Genomic DNA, 27,415 nt, shown 5'->3' on the forward strand with positions numbered 1-27,415 from the left:
AAATATTTATTGAACAAATAGTAATAAAACTTGGTTTTGAATTGGCTCTCAATGTCACGGATACCTACTTATCGTCGATTTTTTTTTTTATATTACTTTCATCAACCCACCAATGGCGTGACTTCCACATGGAATTTGAAAAAACATTGCCATTCCATCCGCCATCTTGTGACAATAATCACGCAGTCGATAGTTATTTCTACTCTCAATGAATGTATACACAGTACGTAAACGTTCAAATTTAGTTGCTATAAATTCATCCGTGTGTGATGAGGTGATCAAAGTTGCGATTTCAGTGTGAAATATAAAAACAGTAGAGGTTAGTGTTTAATAAACTTAATTACTTTTTATGGTTTCATAAACCATTTTTTTAAAAGGTCGTTTATTTCATAAAGTTCATGAAATTTACCAATTATAGACGTAAACATATATATTTTTGAAAAAACGTGTTTTTGTGCAAAAAAATCATTCCATATAACCGATATGCAATCGGTTTTTTTTTGTAAGTAAAAAAAACCGATATGCAATCGGTTTTTTTTTTGTAAGTAGTTTTGTGGCTAAAACATTAACTATTCTCTTAAATTTCAGAACGAAATTCGAAAAGAAATTATGATTGGGTATTTAGCATATTTTGATAACAATTTAATTTTGCTATTTTTCCCTGTTTTTTTAAATTAAGTAAACAATTTTGTTTCTCGATTATTTTTTTTAGTATTGTTTATTCTCCTTAAAACATTATTATTTTAATTGAAAACACATAATAAATAATATGGAGACATCTAAACAAATTAAATTGAAATAATTTTGTTATTTTTTTGTACCTGTTATGCAAAAAAGGTATTTTTTTTAAATCTATTGAATAATAATGTTCCGTAAAGTAAGTGCTTCAATTAACATAATAAAGCCCTGGTTGAAAGTTATGAACATAGTATTGTATGTTTAATAAAAAAATGATGAAGAATATTTGTGTATAACCGCTTACCTATAATAAGTAACATTTAATTAATGACATTTTGTAAAATGTTGGACCACAAAGTTAATGCTTTAAATATTAATAATAAACTGAAATATTTTCTCTTTTCGTAGAGCACTGCATTGGTACCACATGCAGCTTATTTTGGCCACCTGTTACATTAAGGTAAGATGATCAGTCTTACGCTTTGGGTGCCAGTCAGAGACAGTGAAATATTGCAGTGGACCACCATTAAAATTGGTATTTCAATAAATGTTTGTAGCCACTTACCGGCTTTTCTGTCTACCGGATTATCATAATATAGATTATTATAATATGTATCTGTGTCTTCGCCAGGACACTACTTACACTAACACGCAAATCCCACAAAAGTAGTTTTATAAAAATATAAAACTTGAATTTTTATTTTTCTCTGTTTCTGTTAAAATATGTAGATGTTTAGTGTCGTCTAATATATTATGTGTGCATGCATTTTTATGAAGCCAATAGCTTATCCTAACATTTACAGAATACTAATGAGAGTATAGTATGAATTGCCGTGTAGTAACCCTCTCGTTCCTGCGGTATAATCGGCGTTGCAAATTACACTTAATTAATTGATATCTCGGCAACTACTATACATATTACCATGATTTGTAATCTTCAAGTTAATCTCAACACACAAGAAAAAAAAATAGATCACATAATTAGTATTAGATAATATTTTATTAAATATTTTGTTAATCAGGATCTTCGAAAATGTCAAAATATCGAGTACCCTGTTAGATCGAATGATCTAACCTAGTTAGATCATCACTAAGCAAGACACACCTTTAATCATAATAAGATGAAACGAGATAGTGATTATCAGGCGATCATTTCCTAACCTCAGGTTACCACAAAACAGGGGCGAATCGTCCATGTATGCGATTATGCGCAGCTTACTACTATATACGTAGTTCAATAGTCAGCCGTAGTTTACTACTCCACCAAATCAATGATATATTTGCTCTTATGACGTCTTGAGAAGTACTAAAATGCTAGTACAAATATTTTTAGCGACGCTCTACTGTTTTTTAGTGCTAAAATTTGAGCTACAGCCAAAAGAAGTCCACAGTGAGTCTTTAAACTTTTATAAATTTTACCTAAAATATTTATCTAAATTAAAACCGGGTGAGAGCTGTTACTTGTTTATGATTGGCCCATCTCACATTGATTATTAGAGAGGTCACTTTTCTCCAATTGGCTGAAAAAAGTGTAGTCAGTTTTCTCTCATTGGAGCAAATTCTGCTGACAGTTTGAAGGAGCTTAACAAGTGGTTAAATTAAAAATATATATATATTATCGTTGTAAAAATCTGAGAATATATTTAACTCTCAAATGGTTTTCAAATATATCCCAAATTTTATAACCAAAGCTGAGGATGATGTAGCGGCTATAAACAAAATTATCCACGACCTCGCAAACAAAGTTCAACAAGGACCAAATTTCTAAACTGACACCCGTTACAATCACTTTGCTAGGTGAACTGTGCAAAATGACGTGTTTTGTAGCTGCCAAAACAGCAAGCTTGGAAGTTGAATTGAATGCTTACAAAAACATTACAGCCTAGGAATTTTAGGTTTTAAACATCAAATATTTATTTTTTATTATTAATTTATAATATTTACTCCCTGGCCCCCGCGATCGCCAGACCTTACTCCTATCGACTTTTACGTTTGGGGAAGTGCCAAGGATTTGGTTTACATCACTGAAGTTTACAGTCGTGAAGAATTGATAAGGCGTATTGATGCTGCGTCCGAGAAGATGACACAGGAGATGCTACCGTGAACAACAACAGTCGATTTAAGGAACCGATGCAGAGCTTGAAAAAACAAAGTTTATTTACTATGTAACTGATGTTTTTTAATAAAAAATACCAGATTTGAATTGATCGTTTAATTATTTTTATCTTTGCATTGATAAATTTCGCAAAACATTTATCTTTCCACATAAGTAGAATTTCGTCGAAATGGTCCGGCTAGGTAAATAACAACGAGTAACTCTGGTTTCGAAAAAGATATCAAAGCAAACTACATTCCGTTAAATAGCTCAAACTCAAGAAATGTTTTTAAAAAATCAAAAATCTTCCATTACTTTTAGTTTTTTTTTTAATGCAACGCGAAGTTGAGTTTTATTTTCTTTTAAACTATTTTGTTATGTTTTAGGGTCCATAACGTTGTTTCTAGTTATAACTTATAGTTATTACATAAAAAAAAAAATTTTTCTTCTTTTTCAAATATTATTTTTTAAATGACCTGCCAACCATTAAAATTCTTATAATAACAAAAAAAAACAGATCTGCTCATTAAAAAAAAAGTTAAAATAGCTAAAGGTAATAGAGTTACGAAATTCCAAAATTAAATAAAAAAAACATATATAATTGGGGCCTAGGTCAAATCTTAGGGGGTTAATAAGGTAGCAGATGACCCCACCTACTCACCATTTTCGTATGTTCAACGTTCTGCTGAACACCTGTATATAAATATAGTAAAAGGGACAGCAGTACGTTATAGTTCAATTAAATCTCGTTTGACTCTTTGTTACTAGATTATAAGTTTGTTGTATACTTAATTAATCGTAAGATATTCTACACCATCATAATATATAGATCTTGACTTGGATTTTCTATTCACTTTATTTTGAGTTTTCTTTCATTTTTGTTTAAATATGTAAACATAATAATAATAATAGATTCTAATAAATTTTATGTTATCAAATAAATTATTCATGACATACTGGTTTTGTTGCATTTTGTGTTGAAATAATACGTTTTCGTACTTTAAATATTTATAAAATCTACTGGTTTTGTTGCACTTCATGTTGAGATAATAGATTTTTGTACATTGTCATATTGTCCCTACCGAGTATCATCTTAGTAGAGAACGCATTAGCTTTCCAATTTTCTTATTTCTTTACCATATCTTTTGTCTTAATCAGAGTTTATATTTTAAGACTATTATAATCAACAAATGTTGAATTGGAAAATTCGTTTTATTCGAGGATTCGTGTGATGCATAGGGCAGGTGGGATGGAGAAGATTTGCTTTGGTAGAAGGTTTCAATGGTCTCATGCTTTGCTCGGCTCATCTGATCGGTGGATGGAAAAGTTCAGGGGGGTACTTCGCCTCCCGGAATTTCTCCATTACAACATAAAAATTCAAGTCTAATAAATTAGAGTTTATTTCAATTCAATTCAATTTTCTCAATTCAATTTATTTATTTTAAATATAACATATACATTACAAAAATATATTCAATACGTACATATTATAAAAAAGAAAAAAAAATACACGAAAGAGACTCATGTCTAAGTAGTCGAAGAATCCTGCTCCGGAAAACCCCTTCGGATACATGGAACAGATCAATATCCAGAGCGATGTTGTTCAGCATAGCGGTAGCCCTTCCAACAGGCATAACCATAGGCAGGTTGGTCCCGAATATTGGAATATGAAACAATCTATGCTGACGCTGTCTTAGGTAATTATCAGGAACATACAAACCAATGCTCATCATAATTTCAGAATTATCGATCATACCGCGCAACAATCGATAAAAATGTGTGGTCAAATACACATTCCTTCTAGTCTCTAAACTGTTGTAGCCAAGCATACCCTGGAGAAACTCGGTCGGGTAGAGCCAAGGATAATACCCGCACTCTCTCATGTAGAGATATCTCAGAAACTTCTTTTGGATTTTCTCTATCATAAGAGAGTACTTCAGTTCATGTGGCCCCCAAATCATCGAGCCACTCTCGAGTCTACTTCGCACCAAGGAGTTGTAAAGAGTTCTCAGTACGCGGGTATTTTCGAAAACCCTGGCAGTACGCAGAACAAATCCTAACATCTTCAATGCATCACCACTGATTGTCTCTATGTGTTCATGAAATGTCAGAGTGCTTACAAATCTATTACTATCAACCTATTAGGAACAAATTCATGCTGTTTGGGGCAAAGTTGAGGTTTGCAATGATTAAATGTTAATTTGTATATCAGGGATTGATATATTTTCAAGTTTTACTTTTGTACAACTGAAATGTAAGTCGGTCTACATAACCTAATATTTTAATATTTTTATTGGAGTAAATAAATGAATAGAATATTGATCACCATAAAAATACGCACAAAATAATAAAAAAATATGTTGGCAGAAATTTTATGAATTTACAAACGGGTTTTCAAGAATCAATGAATAAATTCTAATTATAAAAAATACCTTTGTAGTAATAACAGTTTAACGATAATTTTTACGTTATTTCGTTTTGAAATTTTATGTCCATTTGTTAAGGTGAATTGGTTCTAGGTTGCAGTTTGCAGTTGCCTCGATCCTGGAGAGTTCCAAGTAAAGTGAGTTGTCAGTCGCCACTGTCACTAGTCAGTAAAGTACTGTCATCAGATGGAATCAACGACCCATCACTGACCTTATATTGCAATAGTTCTAACTAACCAATAATTTTGACAGAAATAATTCAGCAACACAAACACAAACAGAAACGTAATAATACATAAACACATATTTTGTATTAAAAGTATTAAACACCCAGGCACAAACAAAAAAAAAACATATCTAAGATACATGATATTAGTAATGTACGTAAAACATTAACTTTCTTCTTCTCTTAATACTCGTGTCCTAGAAGTTGTTTATTAGTAATTGTTACATTTTTTACAATATGCAACATACACATGGTAAATTTAATGTAGTTGTGCTTCTATTTAAATTTAAAGATATCTAAAAAAATGACAATATTTATTTATATTTGCGTTCTAATGATTTACCGTAAGTATTAAATTAAATTAACTTTTTAAAACTTAACTTTAACTACTTTGAAACAATTATGCATAAAAAGAAGAATCACGTTGTGTTAGACGGGATTAGAACTTCCGACTTATACGATACTACCCAGTTACCACAACCCGGGTCAATTATAAACTATTTTTTTATTCTTTATAACAAAAAATAATATATTTACCAGCAAAATTTTATATTTTAAAAAAAAATGTATTTATTTCAATTCTTGCATAATTTCTGTTATTTTGTTTTAAACCTTTATTTTATTTTATTTTAATCACATAATAATATATCTAAAATTACTTACTAATGATGGAAATATTAAACAAGAAGATTCTTTCTTACCTGTACATAAGAGAGTGTGGACACTATATATTACAGTATCCATCATTGTTCCTTTTAGATAATCATACCAAGCGTGGTATCGCAAGTTTGCGGACAGAAAGAGCATTGCATTGCTTATACTGGCCTTTAAACTTTTGAGCGGGATAATTTATGCTCCCAACACTCTGGAGGGCATAAAATTATATGTTCCGAGCAACTGTTTAAGAGTTAGGCAAAACAGATCATTTCTTTTTCCTGAATGCAGGACAAATTTACCGTTGATTATGCCTGCACAGGGGATGATTGGTCTGTTGAACAGCCTACCAAGAGAAGTGAATTATGCAACTGTTTTATGCTGGGATTACCAGTTTTTACCTCTTCCTCTCTAACTTTGTATCATAATTTATATTAGTGATTTCTTTATAAATACATATGTTTGTAGATATTTAATTTCTTTACATTGTTACTGTTTAATTTCATTTAAGTGTCACGGGTTGTCTTTGTCAGCTATAGTTTCTATGGAATAATTATTGTACCATTTTAATATAATATGAACTTTTAAACAACATGTTTTTAAAAATAATAATCATTGAGTAAAGTGTAAAGTGTAATGGGTAGTTGTGGTGTATTGTGCATTTGATTAAATAAATAAATTAAAAAAATATTCGTATATTAGATTGTGGTCTCGGACTCTCGGATCAGAGATCCGAAGGTCGTACTCCACTTTGCCATAACTTGATTCCCATTTTTTAATATTAAGTTATTTACAAATTGTTAAAAATAATCTCTAAAATTGAAACATTTGGGTAAATCATAAAAACGTAAATATTTCTTTGAAAAAAACATGCGTTATTAATGCAATTAATAAATGTATAGACTATATTACCGAATAAAAAAAAACATCAGCATTTGAAAATTGCTGTTTCAGTTTTTTTTTTAAATTAACTCGTTCAGCTTACTTTCCACTTGCCATATCATTCTTATATTTTTTTTGTCAAAATATTGTGGTTTAATTGTATTGACTAATTTTTATTTGTGGCAAATCGCGTTAGTTTGATTTTTACAAATACGTTCGTACAAATTTTGAACAGCTTTATTTTTTCATCCATAAATGTGAATAGAACCATATCAAAGGAAGGTAACGTGATGCAGACAACACAACCTCTAGTCGAGTATTGACTGATGTTGATTAGCATACTACCAATGCCGTACTGTGCCATGTGCCAAACTTAACGTATGGGGGAGTGAACATTAGAGTTTTGTGTGCACATTTCGCGATATCTTTCACGGCCAGGCATTGAACCTGGGCTTTTTATTACTATTAGTTTTCATTTTCAATTGCGGAAATAAAATTGTACGTTAGTATCGATAACTAAATATTATTAGTAATTTTTTTCGAGGTCATTTTTCGTGTAAACGAACTAATTGCCTTGAATATTTCAGCAAACATTACTATGTTACTATCTGATAAAATAAGAACAAAAGACGGTGTAATTATTGTAATTATATTTTTTACAACTTATTTTGCACCGTCATAAGATAAAAGGCAGCTTTTTGACAAAAATCACAAAATGAGTTAAATATGAAAACATTAGTTTTACCAGAAATTTCAAACCTCGATATATAGCAATAAGCAGTAAAAAAATATTTTTTTTTATTCATAGCATTAACTTTGTGGTCAAACATTTTAATTTATGTTAGCAAATAATAGCATTTAACCACTTATAAAAAATTAAATTTTGCCAAAAAATATTTAACCTCCCTTTTATACTAAAAATAATATTGGAAAATTACCAAGTAATTGTAAAGATAAAAATTATACATTGAACAACTCAGGGAGAACGTCACTTTCCTTTAATATTTGTAATAAAGAACACATGAGATTTAAATTTATTTCAACAGAGAGGGAAAACACTTTTGAGAAGGAAATATGGAAGGAAAAAAGTGTCATGTCTGGAAATTGGGAAATTGTTTTCAGGCGTTGCCTAGTAGGTGATTTGGTTCAGCAGGATGAATCTCACCAACGTGATAAAGGTTTCATCTCTTCTACTTCACAAAAGTTAACAGATGAAAGAATTGAGGAAATGTGGATGATCAAACATGGGCAAAATGGTGAATATTACACTGTGTGTAAAGTGGCTACTTTTACCAGCCAATGACAGGTCATAAGCCCTGTCATAAGCCTAGACTTTCATATTCCTTCCTCAAAAATGTTTTCCCTCTCTGTTGAAATAAATTTTAATGTGAATAACTCCCTAGGGAGGAAATCCAGCCAGTCTGCAAGCATTTGGACATACTCAAACATTGTTTAACACATGAGATTAGAGTTTGGCAATCATCTTATAAATACAAACCGCGATTTTAATAAAGATCCAGGAGTTAATTTACATTCAAATAATAATTTAGTGCATGTTCAGACACGGTGATGTTTGCATCTCCTTTAACTCTGCATGTAATTTATATATTTTTTCGTAAATACTATGTATACTACGGTGACGGGAAAGGTGAAAATGTATTTTAATGTTAGCATGCTGGTGTAGTGAGTGTCCTGTTGGAGAGACAAGTACATCTCGAAACCGGTAGACATAAAAGTCGGCAAGCAGTCAAATAATAAATACAAATTTACTGACATCAAGTAAAACAATATTTCAGTACATTAAACGATATAATAGTTTTTGAGCAATAACACAGATTTATTAGCAGAAGCTCAGTATATCTATACTCATATCTATCTGACATATAAATCTGTATGTGTCATAGATATGACACATACAGATTTTATGCTTTAGAAACAATTAAGACACTGTGTTTTTTCGTATGATCAATTGAAAAAAAGTAATCAGCATAAAGTTGATAAATACTAAAAAGTGTCATGTCTGAATATACGACTTTTGCAAATAACTGCCTTCACATTTTAATTTTTGTATTCTCACCGGGAATCGGACTCGGAACCTTCCGCGCGTGACTCAAAATGTTTTAGCCATTACACCACGGAGACCTCCAGTACTTTTTTTGTGTTTTGCTTCGTGGTGCTGTAGTTGACGCGCCGGTAAACCATGAATAAGTCCTCGGGTTCGCTTTCCGACGAGTTCATAAAACATGTGTAAAAATAAAAATGGTTCAATAATGACTGCTATAGTCAGCAATAGCATATTACTAAACTATTTTTCATAGATAAATTTTCATGGAGAAATTTTCATGGAGATGGTAAAAACTAGGTGAGAGGGAATATGAAAATCTAGGCTAAGCTGGGAATAAAAAATGAACATGGCTAATGATTGTTATTGCCAGGGTTAAGAAAAACACAAATCAGATTCCAATATACTCGTATTTCTTTATTAAAGATAAGGTTAAAACCGTAAAAATATACATCTTTACATACATTTACAGTTAATAAAATAACAAAGTTTACTTCTGAGTTTGTAAAAATAAAATCTTATTTATTCAATTTTATGAATCCATGTATCAGTAAAAATGATTATATGTTATTATGAAAATATGTGAGAAAAAGTCATATAATATAAATAAAAATATATTGCATTACTTTAAATATAAAATATCTTATATATTGCAACGGCAAGCTCGTGGAGGATCGATAAATATTTTTTGATTTAAAAATAGGACGCGTTTGTCCGAAAAATGCATTGTCAAAACTGAGATCTTCCATTCACAAAACTAATTGACAGCGGCTAGGCTACAACGCTAAAGCATGATAGGAATCCCTAGGCTCGAAGTTTACATTTTAAATGAAAACATCCTCTTTATGGTTTGTGTCTCTACTTGATTCTAGAATCCATTCAAATATTTTAAATCAACTATAATTTATTACAAACATTCTACATTATTCATTTAATGTATTTAAAATGGTAAATAAACTATTGTTGGTTACAAATATTCTAAATTATAAATTTAGTCCATTTAAATTAGTAAATGAACTAATACTGGTTTAAATATTAAAATTTACTAATTGGACCAAAATCTGGTGTCAATAAAAAACATGGCTACGCGTAGAAAACATAGTCCGGAAAAATGATATTTTGGCCCGCTACTTCGATGCTCTTGAGTCTTCCATTTGAAGTCACGGGTCATCGGGTTGGATTTGACATCATGTCCAGTAATTGATGTTCCAGTTCAAAGCCATAACCTCAACGTCAGAAAGTTCTCAAAAGACAGCACATGACAGTTTCTTGATAAGTTTATTTGTCTGTAGATACAATTCATTCATTGCCTTTTTCTATAATGTGCAATAATCAATTTAGGATTTTAATTGAACTCTTGATTCCTGAACTATTCGAGCTGAATCGATCTGACTACAAAAATGTGGTGCTATCCGTTTGACATTTTTACATCGGAATTTGGTTAAAATATAGTTATATATGAGTAACAATATAAGTAAAAGAAACAAAAGGGGCTCTGTAAATTTCAACTAAAGGTTGACGCGATGTCTAGAGACACTAAATCTGCATAAATAAAAGTAATTTGAAGCACTTACACTCAAGGTACCCCCTTTTTAAAAATCGCTTTATACGAACGCAGTTGCTCGGTTCCCAATTCATTCACGAAAAGAAAGCTTAGAAAGGAACCGCATCCGTACATGCGTTCGCCATATAAAAAATCAGAAAAATTGGTTGTAATAAAATTCTATTATCTGTGACGGTTAGCAAACGTAACCGTTATCACGTAAAACGAATATAGCAATTTTATTTAACAACAAAAAAAAGACTTAAATAATATCGCCTTGTTTAAGGATTTGAACCAAGGAAATTCTATCGGTCAGGTGCTCTATTTGATTGGATAAAGTTTTGATAATTAGTTTGGCATGTTGAATCAAAAAAATCTTTACAAGAGAGGCATTTTTATGTGGATAGCGTATCACCATTTTGATCATATTTATAGTTTAAAAAAAAAAAACTGTGTTTGAATTGACAAAAATGGATTTAGCACTTTAGAAGTGAAAATTGGAGTGATAAAATTGTAATGATTATTTTAGGTAAAAATAAACTTTATGTATGTTTAAAATACCTTCATTGAAATTTGACATAAGAATTTATTTGAATTTACCAATATTAAAAGTCATTTAATTTTTATGGTCGATATTTTCAAATATTTGAAGTACTATTTTTAAGTGCAAAATAATTCAAATGATTATTTGATTAATACGGAAAATAATTCAAAATTTTATATGTTTGAAGTTAACGGTGTATTAAAAATCACACTGAATTTGTATAAATATGTTTAATTTAACTAATATGCCTACTCTTATCTTTTTCTACTCAGCATTATAAAAAAATAATCATTATAAAGAACAAATTCATTAAGTTTCTATAAATATACACAACAATAGGAATATGTTTTTAAAAGTAAAATGAAACAATAATGTATTTGATGCTGCTATCTTAAATAATATCTTATATTTACAAATGCATAGTTTGTTTATTACTAAGCATTATTCAACAAATTATATTTAAAAAAAAAAACAATTTGTATAATAAATACTCTTATTTAGGTATCTTTCACCGGAAACATTTAGAAAATAAATACATAAATGCGTCGACATTTCTGGACTATCTGTAAAATTTAAAATGATCGAATTTATTTTCACCGTAATGAAAATGCTATTATAGAAAACGTATTTTATAACTTACTTAAAATATTTGGCTAGAAACATACAATCGAATGATTATGACTGTACAGTACGATTTTCTTATTTGTTTTTAAATTATGAAATACTACACGGGACTGCACTTAAACTCAACACGGTACGGTGATGTAACACGACACAGAACAAATAAATTATTATTATTGAGTGGATAAACAGAAGATAATATTCATATACTGTAAATACTTCTAAATGTACCTTTATTTAAAAATAAGCTAACATTTTTTTATTTTTGATTGGACAAACACAAGCTGCTTAACATCTAATAAAAATAACAAAAAAGGTTAACTTTCTTTGAAAGTTTATTAACTTTCATTTTCCCGTATATCTTGATTATTGTTTTTTTTTTTTTATTTAAAAAAAGTAAAAATGTCGGTTTCGTGGTTTAGTGGTCAGCGCGTGTGCCTACTATGCAAGAGGTCTCAGATTCGATTCCCGACATGGTTAATATGAAACGTTTATTTAAAAATGTGTTTTTACAGTACAATATTTCACAGTTCCTGGACTGGCACCTGAAGTGTAAGACTGATCATTTTTCCTTCATAAAACAAAAAATGATCAAGATACGCTGCGATTGGGAATGATGATGAAAAAAAAAACTCAACAGGTAGTTTAGTTTTACAACCATGGATTGTAGAAAAATATATTACGTGTGTAATTAATGAGAGGCATGTTTTACGTACTTTTTTTTACCTACTGCATAATATATTTTAGTCTCTTGTTATTTCTTTATCGTGGCTTTTTACCTTTAAAGACGCGCATGCCAGATGCCAGTGAAAATAATGGGTTGATATAATTTATGCCGAATTTATTTACAATTACTGCTTTTCGTGTGTACCGTGAGTAGATCATACGAGAGAGTTTTTCCTCCACTTTTCTTGACTGTAACTTGCACCACATACCTCTTTCCGGGTTTCAAACCGGAAATCCGCTGCATCATTAGTTGTTTCCTGAAACAAAAAAGTTTTCAGAAAAATTAGCTGCGCCATGAAAAATATTGAAATCTAAAATGGTTCGCGCCTCGGAGCAAAGCTTCTGAAAGTATTATAAAGGTGTGAGTTTTGTTACTAACTCTACCAGCCTGTAATGAAATCCTTTTTACCACGAAATATAACGTGTTAGTTGGGAAAATTATTCACAGATGGTATTAGTATCGTGATAGCAAACTAAAAAATCCTCATAATATAGAAAGTACCTTGTAATAATGTTTTGAATTATGCTGATTTATTAGGATATCAAGGATATATAAGAAAATAATATTCTCAGTACCAATATGGGACACGAAGTAGATGTTTATGGCATAAGGTTTTTTTTCGCACCTCTATAACAATAGAGACACAAAATTTTTATTTGGAATGACCAACTAAAAGGACGATGAAAAATTAAAATCTATTGATTGTGTATGAAAAAAATATTGATTTCTAAAAATAGCATATTTATTTTTAACTAAGAATCTTCGAAATAGACCATCAATAAGAATTTTGAAATATTTTTGAAAAATAAAAGAAATGTCAATACTTTAAATGTTATTTTTGTTTAGTTTGTATAAAGGTACAATATGATTATTTTTATACCAAATCCGTATCTGCTTACCCAAGTTAAAATTGATATGATATTTTAAGATGGCTGCAAAAATGTATTTTTAAAATATATTTAAAAACAAAATTATTTGCGTTCTTGTGATTGGGGCGGATTCAAAACAATTCGACGGTCCTAAATATAATCAACTGATAGCTTTTAAAAAATAATTTTGGTTTCATATGTTGGGAAAATTTATATAGCGCCATTTTTGTGAAAATCACCTCAAGGGAGCTTTGTTGGCCAAAGAGATTTTTAAAAGTACCTCTATAATACCCACTAAGTTTTTTTAAAATTAAAAACCTAATTGTGGCTCACTTGAAGTTTTTATGTATGTGTCGCAGCCGGATTGTCATAATATTGCATTTCAGCTAAACAAGCATTCGCCACATGAAAGTATTCATTCATATTAATATTTTTGTTCATTTATTTATACAAACACATATATATTACTAAAAAAATAATGACGTATCCCAAACTCTATGAGGCTATGGGCCCTGTTTTGAGTTGGGATACAACATAATGGAAAGTGGAAGCACGTACATAATGAAATAATAGCAAAAATAAAAATGAAATATTATTACATATACATACATATTTATATTTCAATTAACATCTGGACAACACGCTTAATAGTTTATAAATATATGCAATATCTCGCAGCAGTCTCTCGCATTACTATTTTTCTATATTATTTGTCATGTAAAAAATTGCCTCATTTTTTTAGTTTAAATAAAAAAGTGGTGATAACAAAAAAAATCTTCTTCTATAGGAACTTGTTATTTGTCCAAGTGCGAATAAAAGGAGAAATTAAGGTTAAATATATATTCAAAAAAAGAAAAAACTTATTCATACGAATACATACATGTTACAAAAAAATATAATAATAAAGTACCCCAAACTCTATGAGGCCAAAGGTTCTGTTCATGAGTCGGATGCAACATAATGGAAAATGGACATAATTAAATAATAGCAAAAATAAAAAGGTATAATATCATTAGGTTATTGAATAAATCTAACCTAACCTCTCTCTAAAATATCTAAAATTTTCGCCAATTTATACACAGCGGCTAAACGTGGCTAGATGAATTGTAAAATGACAAGTGTTAAATATATGTGAGTAGCCTTTTGGAATAGTTTTGTAGTTATAGTGGATACGTTTTTCTGGTAAAATGGCAATTCGGACGTTTTATTATATTTTTATGCAATTTATTATGTCGTACAATAATACCTGTCGTTAGGGGTGACCCGGTCCTTGCAGTGGATGAGGTGGTAGTCGGTGCTCTTCCTCAGGCGCGTCTCCAGGGCGCATTGGTCGGGGGCGCGCGTCTCCGCCTCCCTCCGCCGCGTCTCGCGAGCTACCACGCAATACCTGTACGCGAACATTTTGTGTATTGAAATGAGACCTACAAGAAAGTTTTACATTCCCTCTGAGAGATTCTCTATCTCTGTTAGAGATATTTGTCAATTTTAAATCGGATATTTACGTTTATTATTATTATTTTTAAAAAAATACAATATTTGAGTTCTCATGGTTTACCCAAATATTTCATTTTGAGGGCCTTTTTAACGAGTTGTAAATAACTCACTATTAGAAAATGGAAATCGAGTTGGGGTAGAGTGGGATTCGAACCACGGATCTTTGGTCCGTGAGTCACTAGCCACAGGACCACAACCCGATTAAATCAATTTTTTAATTCACAAAACAACAGAAAAACCATCACCCAGAGAATAGAATGCCATATCACTATTTCTAATACAGCCCACGGTTCTTCTACAATCATACATCTTCTAATACATGCGCGCCGATTATACCGACTTTTGACATGTCCATCTTCAAATATTTGTTGGATTTGGTCATGTAATGTCTTTCTCGGACTTTCTCGATTTCTGCATCCATCAAAATTCGCATAGTAAATATTTTTAGCCATACTTATGACGTCTATTCGCCCGACATATTTCCTTTCTCGGTTTTGACATGTTTGCATGTATCTCGATATTTAAGCGTTGCGGTCCAATCTTCTACAACCACGGTTCATCATCATTCCCTTTTCGCACCTAATAGTGCATAGGGCACCGCATTGGTACACCATTCGCAGTGGATCTTGATCATTTTTGATTCATGAAGGTAAGATGATCAGTCTTACGCTTCAGGTACCAGTCCAGGGACCATGGAATATTCTAGTTTAAAAACAAATTTCAAAATTAATATTTCATGTCAATAATGTCGGGAATCGAACCCGAGACCTCTTTCATGGAAGCTTATCGCACTGACCACTACACCACGAGGCCGACCACGATTCACAGCGGTAAAATATTTAAAACACACTTATTGCGATCAAACATGTGAAAACTCTCCATTGACTGTTATTTTGCATCATAAAATAATCAAGTCTTTGCCCGGAGTATAAAAATACATAAATGACATAAAACCTTATTGCAGTTGGATCAGGTGAAGGGAGCCAACCAACTGTAACGGAGTCACACGTCCTCAAGGAATCGAACTCTCTGACTTCTGTTTGGTTCGGTAGTTCTGGCAGAGGTAATTTTTTCTTCGTAGTCGCCAGTACCTTGAACGCCAAGAATTATCCATTCAAATCACGAAAACTAATAATTATACATTATTTATGTTCAAAGCATTAACTTTGTGGTCAAATATTTCAATTATTGTTAGTAATTATTTGTATTTAACCACTTACAGACTTTTAATGTCTACCAGTTTGGAGACGTACCCGCTTCTTGATCAGGACATTGACTACACCAACATGCAAATACTAAAATACACTTTTATCTTTACCATCACCGTTGTAAACAAAGTTTTTACGAAAAAATTACATAAATACAGCCCGCCTTTTGATTTAAAAACTAACCAATCGTGTAACGTTTAACCTCTTAGCTCCGCTCTTTTCTTATCTTTATCCCAATAAACATATCGCTGAATATTATAAACTTAATTTTAGTGCATATTCGGACATGGTGGTGTTTGCATCCCCTTCAACTCTGCATGTAATTTAATTTTTTCGTAAATACTTTGTATGCCACGGTGATGGTAAAGGTGAAAATGTATTTTAGTATTTGCATGTTGGTGTAGTGGGTGTCCTGACGAAGAGACGGGTACGTCTCCAAACCAGTAGACATTAAAAGTCGGCAAGTGGTTTAATACAAATATTTACTAACATTAATTATACATTAAGTAACTAATATGATCAATCTTTACGTCCGCGAGGTTTTTCAAAGAAATTTCATGCAAAACACTGTTTTTCAAACAAAGAGTCTTGTGATTGGATTTGCTCTCAGTGAAAATAAAAAATTCAGATAGTGACATATCAAATGTAATTTAAATGGATCGATGCAATCAAGCGGCACCACTGTGAACGAAGAGTTAAAAAAGAGAGGTGAATGGGTATCAGTGGCAAGTCGTGATTTTTTTATAAGTAATCTACGAAAAATGATCATTAATTTGTACCTAAATATAAGTACATACTATGTAAGTAATGTAAGTAAATGACTATTTTTTCTTTCCGTGAATTTTCACGGTCAACTAAAACAGTAATTATTATTAACTACGCGATACACGACGCTTTTTTCTACACTATTTTTATACAATACCTGTAGAAAAAAATCTTGAAAAATATCACATGACATTCAGAAGATATTTCAATTATGATTTAAATGTCATCCTGAGCGCTGGCCGATTTCTTTTGATCAATAATAATGCCAAAAACGGCCACTGCAAACGCCACATGTCCAATGTGATACATAATTATGTCAACGGTATCCTATTATAGGAAAATAGTCCTTCGGAAATAATGTTCGAAATACTAGTTTCCAAATAGAGAAACTTCAAATGATATTTGTAATCTGAAAGCTTGTTTTAGTTCTAGAAAACCGTGACTAGGTTAAAGACGTAAAATATATTGTATTTTTTTGTATGGGGGAATAAGCTGAGGTAATCGGCTAGTTTCATCGTTCTCTGGGAACGGGCTAGATGCTAAGCGCACTTTACAGATATATTTTTGTAACAATTATTTTATTTATTTTCCCATAAACATGGTTATTATAAAACATTATTGTCGAAAGTCAAATATAATGGTAAGCTGTGCATAATCGCTTATAAAGACGATTCGCCCCCGATGGGTATAGACCCCTATCTTGGCAAAACGAAATGTTTTTTTGACGTACTTGATGGTCGAAAAGGCTACAGAATCCCAAACAAAATTATATAAAATGTTTTGTTTTAATCAACGTTTATTATGAACAGTGATAATGTTGTAGAACAGTAAGAATGAAAAATATGGTAAAGCAGTTTTATCTGTATGATGTTTTACTCGTGTCTTTAGCTTATGAGAACAAATTAAATTATAATATGTTTCCCATAGGATATATTGCCAAGAAAAAGTTTCTCTTTTCACTAAACCGCTCTAATTTTTCTAAAACAAGTTTTTTTTGAAATTCAGAAAATCGTCTCTGAATTGGAATATTTGGGTTTTTATTTTAATTTTATTTTATTTAAATATATATGCAAAGTCCATTTTAAACATATATCAAAACGAAACGATCGCATTATACAGAAACATGAAAATAAATAGCGAAGACAAATATATACAACGGGTAAACATTATGGGATCATGGTTGATTATAGATGTAAGGAATGAATTAAATGTTTTTTTATTTTATTTTATTAATTTGTAAAGTTATTTAATTTACAACCAAAATATTTCAGATCCAGATTTTCGTCAACAAGTCTAGCTGACTGGAAACCACAAATAGTTCTATGATGACAGAAACAGAATTGTATTATTTCTGAGTTTACGTGATGGAACATTAAAAGGTGTTCGTTAGAGAATAGTCGGGACGTTTAAGAACACTAATACATCTGTTTTATTGAAAAGACAAAATCTAGTAAATTGGTTCCTTACCTGCACGGCGTCCGTTCGACGCAGCTCTTCCCTATTGGCCGCCAGCACGGTAATGACGTAGCGCTGGCCGCGCCGCACGGCGGGCACGTGCAGGCGGCCGTACGAGTACACGCGCCGCCGCCGCAGCACGCGCCGCGCGCCGCCCGCCGCCGCCGCTACCTCCACGTCCACCGCGCCGCCGCACGGCATGACGGACACCACCAGCGTGTCGGACGCCTGTTTGCCAGCCTACGAGTGGAAAAATAACGACTAACGAAAGATTCTAATTCCATATCTGTGAAGTGTAAGTTACTCCGTCACCTACTAGACCAGTGATAGCCAGACACTGACCCACGGATTGATTTTTAGGTAATAACTTACTTTTTTTCCAAGTGATGTCACTGACTTAGTGACCCACGAGGCAGTACTAAGAAACTGTATTTTTTTTATTTTATTGAATGTAATGGGGCATTATGTTTTTTTTTTATTTGTTCCTTCAAATGGTGTGTAAGGAAAGCTTATCATAATGACATACTCGTTTAGAACGCTGACTGACGATGCTACCTCACAAATCTAGTGACATCTAGTCACAGAACATTCCATACACATAACTTTATATACTATTTTCCACAAATCACACTCCAAACTCATAAAACAATAACAACACTAACCCAAATAAAATCATATGTACGTGATGGGCGTTTCGGCTATTTAAAAGGAGTAGCGGTAACAGTTTCCATTTCACAATTCAAACCGTTTCGTGAAAAAGTTTTAAAATAACAGTTTAAAGAGCAGCGCAGTAAAAAAAACTGGTAAAGCAACGTTGAAACCTTTTCTTAAAAAAAAACTGTTGCCTGTAACGAATACGGGCTAAAAACCCGTGGCCAAACCCAAATGGCTAGTTTTTCTTTACAGTAACATTTGTTTCCGAAGAATAACACTTTTAAAATAACTGTTTCATTTTTGTACCACCTAATCTGTACCAATTCCATTTCATCTTGTTGTCCTGTTTAGAACATCGTATTATATATTGTGTCGTATACGTAATGAGGAAGTTTAGCGGTTTATATATTTTTTTATTTGTTAATAAACTCATCATCGCTACGATTTTTTAAGTTTTGAAATTATTTCATTACTCCGCGCATGACGTCAGTAGTTCTCTTCGGTGAGTAGTCCTGATTGGTGGATTGACTAGCCGGAAATCTATCAATGCGGTTGATTATTTTTTTTAATAGTTTTTTCTACATTTTGTAGAAACTAAGTTATCTAAACTAGTGATCAGAGAAAAGAGATTTTTGCACGTTTCATAGATAAATTAAAGGCATTTGACAGGGTGAAACATTATGATTTAATGAAAATGTTGAGAGAGTGTAATAAAGACACCAAAGATCAAATGTTTATCCGAAACTGATACTGGTACCAAACAGCTGAAATCAGACGCGGAAACGAAATATCAGATGCAATAACCATTCAGCGGGGAGTGCGACAAGGTTGTATCCTGTCCCCCTTGCTTATCAACTTGTATTCTGACTATGCTTTTAAGAAAGCGCTGATCAAAAATGAAAGAGGCCTGAAGATCAATTGAGTTGTTATCAACAATATCAGGTACGCCGACGACACTGTTTTTCTGGCGGATACCATTACCGATCTTCAGGAGCTGTAAAATAGTGTGGATGTATTTGGCGAACAACTGGCTTTAACAATTAATGTTGGTAAAACAAAGTGGATAACATTTGGCCGACTTGATTACTCCGTATTTTCTCTCAAATTAAAGGGTGGTGACATTGAAAAGTTGGACAAGTTTAAGTACCTCGACAGCATTCTAACAGAGACCCTCGACCCAGATAACGAAATTAAATGCAGGATTGAGGTAGCAAGAGCTGCTTTTGACAAAATGAAATCCCTCTTCTGCAATGATAATCTAAGCTTTAATATAAGGCAACGATTAGAAAAGTGTTATGTGTGGTCTATACTGTTGTGAGGCTGTGTGACTTCGACTCTGAAGGTGAACTCTATGAACAAGCTGGAGAATTTTGGGATGTAGTTGCATCGCAAAATGCTTAAGATATCTTGGACAGACCTGCTAATGAACTCAGAAGTCTTACATCGAGGTAGAAAGAACAGAAAACTCTTAACCGCCATAAAAGTTGGTAAAATTTCGTATCTGGGGCATATCATGCGTGGAAAAGGGTACCATTAGCTTCATTTAATTTTGAAGGGCAAGATTGAGGGTCACCGAGGGGCTGGAAGAAGATAGATGTCCCGCACTAATATACGAGACTGGACTGGCTTTAGGACCGAGAAGTAGATTTTCCGGGCAGCACAGGACTGAGAGATTTTCGCCAGAGTGATTGCCAACGTTGGGGATACCTGACAGGGCACTAAGAGAAGAAGAAGAAGAAGAATTTTCGCCACGTGTAAGAAAATATTTTTGATATACAATTCCTCGTAGCACTGAAATTCATTGGTGCTGTGCTAATATAAAATATATACGAATATAGCACTTTTAGCACAACATGAATATAAATAAATGAACATTTGCTTTGAAATCCTCTCCGAAGATTCCGAATTCCCATTACTTTTAGAATTACGTTAAATAAAAAATCACATGAAAAAAAACAAGGACAAATTGTGCAGTTTTAAAAAGAAAACAACGGAAATCCGTAAATTAAACCTAATTGAAGTTATTCAGTATCTTGTAAACCACAAACTGCATTAACGCAATGTTTTTTTTAGAGCAAAATCATATAAATAGCAGAAGGGTAGAGAATCTGCAGTGTCCGAAAACAAATAAGAAAAGCGTTGGATTTCTAATTATTTTTTGCTGACCATCGTTAAACATAATAAACATATTTCACATTCCATAATTTAAAGTTCAAAGGAAATCAAAATTAAAATGTACGTTTGGTTTGTTACCTTGAATCTGAAGACAGCTTTCCCGTCGAGCTTTTTCAGGTTAACGCTTTCAGGCTTTCCATCTTTCAGTTTCGACTGTTTTATCCTCTGGTCATACTGAAGCACAGCGGAGCCGTAAGGGAACGTCAGGTTTGTTTGTTTATTCACAGCGAAAAGATTGAAATAGTACACCTAAAAAGAAAAAAACGAAAATCATAGAGCAAAAATTAAAAGCAAAAAATTTAAGACGTTAAATAAAAACCGTTATGACAGATTTTCTTTTGTCATTCCAAGAATATTTAATTGAATTTAAAATGTCAAGAAAAATATTGATTTTCTTTTACAGGTATTTTATTAAGGATTACATAAAAAAGTTGCCCAAAAATATAATAAAACTCATTAACCTATCGTAACTGTTCTAAATTGAACTTACTTTATCCCCATTTAGATATTTTTAATACTAAATTTTGTGACTTAATTTTTTTTATTTTAAACACTATAAAATGAAATATTTGTCAGTGGATAACTAGTTTATGTACCATTCAATATGTTTATGTAATTATCGGAATTAAATTTCGAATTGGTCAACTATGTATATATTATAAAAATCCCTCTTTTCCACTCCTCCGCTTTTATTCTTCATCCCCAAACTTTTAACAGTGCCCCTTTTTTCTTATTTGAATTTTTTTTCTTTATTGTGTAACATGTTCAATGTATGTGATTATATTTGTGAAAAACTTTAGCTGGATGTACGTACTATTTTTTATATTTTATTATTTTTTATATGTTCGTATGATAAGTTTTGTAAAAGGAAATTTTGCCTTTTAAGTTAATAAAATAAATATATAAATAATATCTATTGTTTTTTGTAATAAAGATAAAATAAGATTTTTTTATTTTAAGTTAAGGTGTGTGTGCTAATATATTTCATACTTTTTTCATTGTCATAGTAAAAATAAAATTATGTTTTTATTACGTAAGTGGTTAGTAGACAGAACGTTCCTATATTGATTTATTATTTATTTAAAACATTTGTTTTATCTCTCTTTGAATACATTTTTGTTATTTTCTTAGGTTAACATTTTCTTTTATTTCTTTCTTATTTTATTTACATTTTGAGATCTTAATTTTAATGGGTACTTTTAATTATTCTTATTATTTTTATTTTTTCTGTAGATATGAATTGAAATTTTCGATTTATTTTGTTTTATTTTATATCTTTTTTGGATTACATTTATGAACACACACTATTTATTCATGTGTTTAATTTTTTTCTTATATTTAAAATATATTCAAGTAAATTGCCATTCTTTGATTTTAATTGTACCATTTTACTCTATTTTCTTACTTAAAAAAATATTTATTTCTTTAAAGTATTTTTTATGTTTATTATTTTATACGTATACAGTATTTTATCTTTACTCTTTTTATTTGATTATTAATTGAAATTAATATCTGAGCACCCGATGACAAACTATTATTGACTAGTTTTTTTGGGACAAAATATAATTTAATACTTTGTTTTCTTTAAAATGTATTGATATTGTAACAATGTGTATATTTTATTGAATAAAGACTCTATGAATGTATTTTGATGTAAATAGAGCAAGAAAAAACGATTGTCAAGAAATCGGAATTTAAAAACAATATTTCAGTAACTCTTGAATCTACAACAAAAAGCTGCGAAATATATTCTAATGATTCTCCCAAAGATTTCGAATTTTGAGAAGGTCGTATTAATGTAAAATGGGAAACAAATCATGGTAGGATGCGGTTCAAATCTTAGACCTCCTGATCAGGAGTCTACGCCACTAACACGGAACCACAACCCGTCTCTGTTTACTAGAATCATCTTTTTGTAACATTATGAATGTGTATTTTTTAAGAAGCAGCTATGTAAGTGCCGGGTTCGCGGCGCGGCTCAGTGTAGATGGATGTCGCCCGCAAAAACTCACCTTTCCATGTTCCAGATTATCCACGGTATGGTGTGTTCTGGCTCCCACGCACGATATCAAGATGTCCCCCGCGCTTCCTGGTTCCCCGCCGCTTCCTGCATGCACAAACGGGTCAGTATTGTCGCTCTAGATTGCTAGGGATATGATCCGATGTATCGAGAAAGTACGGTGATTGTGGGAAAGGTAAGTTCAAATCAGTAAAAACGTTAGACGTAATTCTTCAGTCTTATGATCAGCGTCAGGGCCTTGAACATTTTGGTGTCGATAGGTTGGAAGTGGGGAGACAGATTGTAAACTTGATGTGTCTTTAAAATTAAGAAATATTGCGTGTAGCTGAATAGAAATTCAAAATTTGTACAAAAGAGAGGCTTTTAAAAATTAAAAGGAGCCAGCAGAGAGCAAACAATAAGAGCTTGTGTGTGATAAATTATTTTTTGTCAATGTTTCGTATTTAAAAAAAATGCTTTGCCAAATTTCACTATATCTCATTATTTTTTAAGGTTACACCTTTTCGGAGTTATTTTTTATATTCACATTGCCAGTTTTAATTTTATAGTTCTATAAATTTTGACAAATTGTCATATTTTGAAATTGTCAAATTGTCATATTTCACAGGCGAATGTGTGGTAAAACTATGTACGATAGATGCACAAATGTTGAGATCCGTACATTATGTAAAGCTTAGACACGCACTATCGACAAAATCAAGAAAGGAGCTCTGCGCTGGTTTGGACATGTAGAACGAATGGACAGCGAAATAACGGCTAAGAATATTTACAATGCGAATGTTGATGGATACAGAAATAGAGGAAGACCGAGAAAGACATGGCATGACCAAATCCAACAAACACTTGAACATGGACATGTCAAAAGTCGGAATAATCGACGCGCGTGCACGAGAAGATGTATGAATGTAGGAAGCGAGATCTGTATGCGAAGATAAAGTGTTGTGGCGTTCTATCCTCTCTTCCTACCCTTACGGGGAAACAGCGTGATGGTTTGTTGTTGAAATATTAGTTTTTTTTATATCAGATATGTATATTCTTTGGTTTTTAAATCTCTACTGTATTTAGATTATAATAAGACTAATTTTTAAAACTTTAGTATAATGCTGGATCATACTAAAAAAAAAAAAATTCGGTATATCTCAAAACAGGTACCTAGTGAGGATTGAGAGTCTAATATGTTTTCGTATAAATCAATTTTCCTAATTTTATTGTACTACATTGATACCTTTCCCATTATTTTGCTAACAAATGTATACTTGTATTATTTACTGTAATAAACGCCGATTTTTGACACAGAACTGTATAATATAAATAATTGTTTTATTGATTCAATATTTTGTTTAGAGACTGCACCTTTGAATGTTCCCAGTCAGCGGTTAAAATCGTACAACACATTTTATCTTCCAATCTTCGATTGTAATATGTTATACTTAAACGTATCATCTCAGGTACAATAAAATCGGGAAAACGTTTTATTTCAAATTTTAGATTATATAATTATCTAGAAAGTAATATTGATATTGATACCTTTTAAAAAATAAAAATAAAAGGACTATTACTGATTTCATAAAATCGAATAGCCCCTTAGGTAATATTGTAATGACCTGTAAACATAATTATTATTATAACTTGATAATATTTATGTATTTTAATGAAGGTTGTTCATTCAATTTTTTGTGAAATATAATAAATTTTATTAAAATAATTAAACGTATTTCAAAACGTTAAAAGTTTATCATTTTTAAATATGCCAATCTATGTCGATGTCATAAAATGTATTATTACAAAAATGGTATTCCTTCGTCTCTGTTAAAATTCCTGTAAAAAACAAAACAAAATAACAACACCTCTAACGATAAATTTACTAATGAGATGCGAAATAACGAAATGAAAACAAATAAAAACAATCAAGGCAACACAATTTTATTGCTTTATTTTGGATAACTTCGACCTTAGAATATTTATTATTTATGTCATATTTTATTTTATAATAAAAAGGATGCTATAAATGAAGTCCGAAAATCTTTATTATTCAGGATTCTGATTATTAAAACAGATAACTCCTACGATCTGGGCTGTATTGCAATAGAAAGTTAAGTCATCTTTTATATTGCTTATAGACCAAAATCGTATATTCCGTATGAAAATGTGAATATTTGAAGTTTCTTAGTCGAGATTTTGTAAATAAATACAATTCGAAAAAAAAAACATAAAAATATACAGTTTTGTACAGAAAATTCGATTTTAGTTGATAACTCTGTTATCTTGTCATTTTAATCGGGGCCTTGGTAAACGTATGAAATAAATATACGTATATCTGTAGGATTTTGGTTGTTGAGGGTTGGTAAAGCTCCTACCCCGGATAGAGATTAACAGAAGACACGAGATTGCTGTGTAATGCGTATTTATTACATGGCGAATAAGATATGGCACTTGGTTGTGTAGTGCGAGCGTAGCGGCGATGATGGGTTGAAGAGACTGCACTTGAACTACATGCTGGAACTGGGTAACTGACTAAACTTTACTGGACTGAACTGGGCGTTGACTGCGCGCTGTAGTTTCTTTATATTTTCTTATATATTCTTCACATCTCCATGGTAAGGACAATGTTGATGCTCTGCAGGACGTTGATCTCAAGTTTCGCAGAATAAAATGAATTGAATTCAATAGAAAACGCTGACTTGCTTCTTTGAGTCATGACTCTATATTTCAGGTGAAATTATTAAGATCAATCATGGGCACACATAACCCCACATATCTTAACTTTTCTTTTATTTCCAGGCGGATGAAAAATATATTTCTGTGTGTAAAATAGAACCAGAACCCTGGACGATTGTTTTCGACCAAATGGCTGGTTTCAGGTAAAAATAAGGAATTGGAGTGGAAATGAGTCCCATCTTATTGTTTGTTTGCCTCATGTTTCAGGTCCCGGGTTTGGTTCTTCTAAAGGCGTCGTGAAATACTGATAAAAAAAGGTGGTTTTACACTGCAATATTTCATGCTCCCGGACTAGAACCAAAGCGTAAGGCTGATCATCTTGCCTTTATGCAACAGATTATTGAATTACGCTGCATTTGATCTGCCAATGCAGTGCCCTATGTACCATCTGGTGTGGATGGGAGTATGATTTGATATCTAAACAATGACGATAAACTTAACCGAAGAAACTTCTTAAAAGAAAAAGCTTGAAAAAGGCTAGATTGTGCTATTTTCATCAGTAAAATATACAATATTTAAGTAAAAACAAAATTTATTGCTTATATATGGAAGTCTAAGCATTTACAGGGCTTATGACCTGTCATTGGCTGGTTTAAGCGGCCATAAATTTAGATCTTAATAACTCCCTAGGGAGAAAATCCAGCATGTCTACAAGCATTTGAACATATTTAAAATACTGTTGATTTAATTAACTAGAGTAAAAATAAGTATAAACATTGAAAAGTGGTTTCAGGCGTTGTCTTGTAAATGAATTAATTCAGCCAGATGAATCTCACCCATATCAATAAAGGTTTCTGATCTTTTACTTTACAAAAGTAATGGAATATTTGAGGACATGTAGATGTTACACAGTGTGTAAAGTGGCCACTTAAACCAGCCAATGATAGGTTAAAACCCTTGTCATGCCGTGACTTCCATTTTCCCTTCCCAAAACTATTTTCCATATCGATTTACCATACATTACCAAACATTTATATCCTTATTTATTTAAATGTACAATACAGCACTAGTGCTAATTACAACGTACAGAAATTAATAATTAGTTAATTACAAAAACATGTAGAACGTGTTACATGTTTACATGTTTATAACTCCCTAGGGAGGAAATCCAGCCTGTCTAGAATTATTTGGACAGAGCCAAAAATCTGTTGATCAAGTAAGACTTGCCCATTCTGCTGACGTTTCTTCCGTGACCCGCCCTGGAGCCCCCCGCCGGCGGCGCCCCCCGCCCGCGGTCGCCACGGGCCCCACACAGGGAGGTGTAGTTATGGCGGGTGCTGACTACGAGGCAGTACTCTGTCACGTGAGGATCTATGGGACTGTCCAAAGCTTTTGTTTATTATTTATTTTACGCTATTGACAAAATAACATATAAGATATTCTATTCTAGGATTTTTTTGAGACAAATATGAATTTAATATTTTTGTTGAATGGTTGTATATCGATCGTATGGAGGCTTTAATGACAGAATGCATTAAATAACTAAAACGAGTTTCGAGTTATTAGCATTTAGATTTTTTATTCTTTCAACGCGTTATTTCTCCCACAATTTTGTTTTTTTTTTTTTCAAAGCTTTGCGAGAGAAATCTTTATTTTAGG

The 27,415-nt window shown here is 31.8% G+C and overlaps 1 protein-coding gene and 1 long non-coding RNA gene across 3 annotated transcripts; one reads left to right on the top strand and one right to left on the bottom strand.

The window, feature by feature from the left end:
* Positions 1-185: 185 nt before the first annotated feature.
* LOC148275794 (uncharacterized) lies at positions 186-26,236 on the top strand. 2 transcript variants are annotated; one of them, XR_015823937.1, is made up of 4 exons: positions 186-319; positions 1,087-1,138; positions 18,066-18,544; positions 23,106-23,150. It is a non-coding gene; the product is annotated as an uncharacterized LOC148275794 (long non-coding RNA). The 2 variants fall into 2 exon arrangements; XR_015823938.1 differs by lacking the exons at positions 186-319; positions 1,087-1,138; positions 18,066-18,544 and adding exons at positions 18,550-18,609; positions 26,024-26,236 and having other exon boundaries at positions 23,106-23,201.
* nord (neuron derived neurotrophic factor nord) lies at positions 11,013-27,415 on the bottom strand. The gene is made up of 7 exons (XM_088235189.1): positions 26,984-27,415; positions 23,091-23,185; positions 21,157-21,327; positions 18,262-18,489; positions 15,776-15,912; positions 14,574-14,714; positions 11,013-12,714 (listed from the first exon to the last, which is right to left on the bottom strand). The coding sequence occupies exons 1-7, from the start codon at positions 26,985-26,987 to the stop codon at positions 12,573-12,575; spliced, it is 918 nt and encodes a 305-aa protein (XP_088091315.1). The 5' UTR covers positions 26,988-27,415; the 3' UTR covers positions 11,013-12,572.

This window comes from Micrasema longulum, unplaced genomic scaffold (genome assembly GCF_059751315.1).
Source record: "Micrasema longulum isolate JH-2025_06_02 unplaced genomic scaffold, ASM5975131v1 h1tg001343l, whole genome shotgun sequence".
Lineage (NCBI taxonomy): Eukaryota > Metazoa > Arthropoda > Insecta > Trichoptera > Brachycentridae > Micrasema > Micrasema longulum.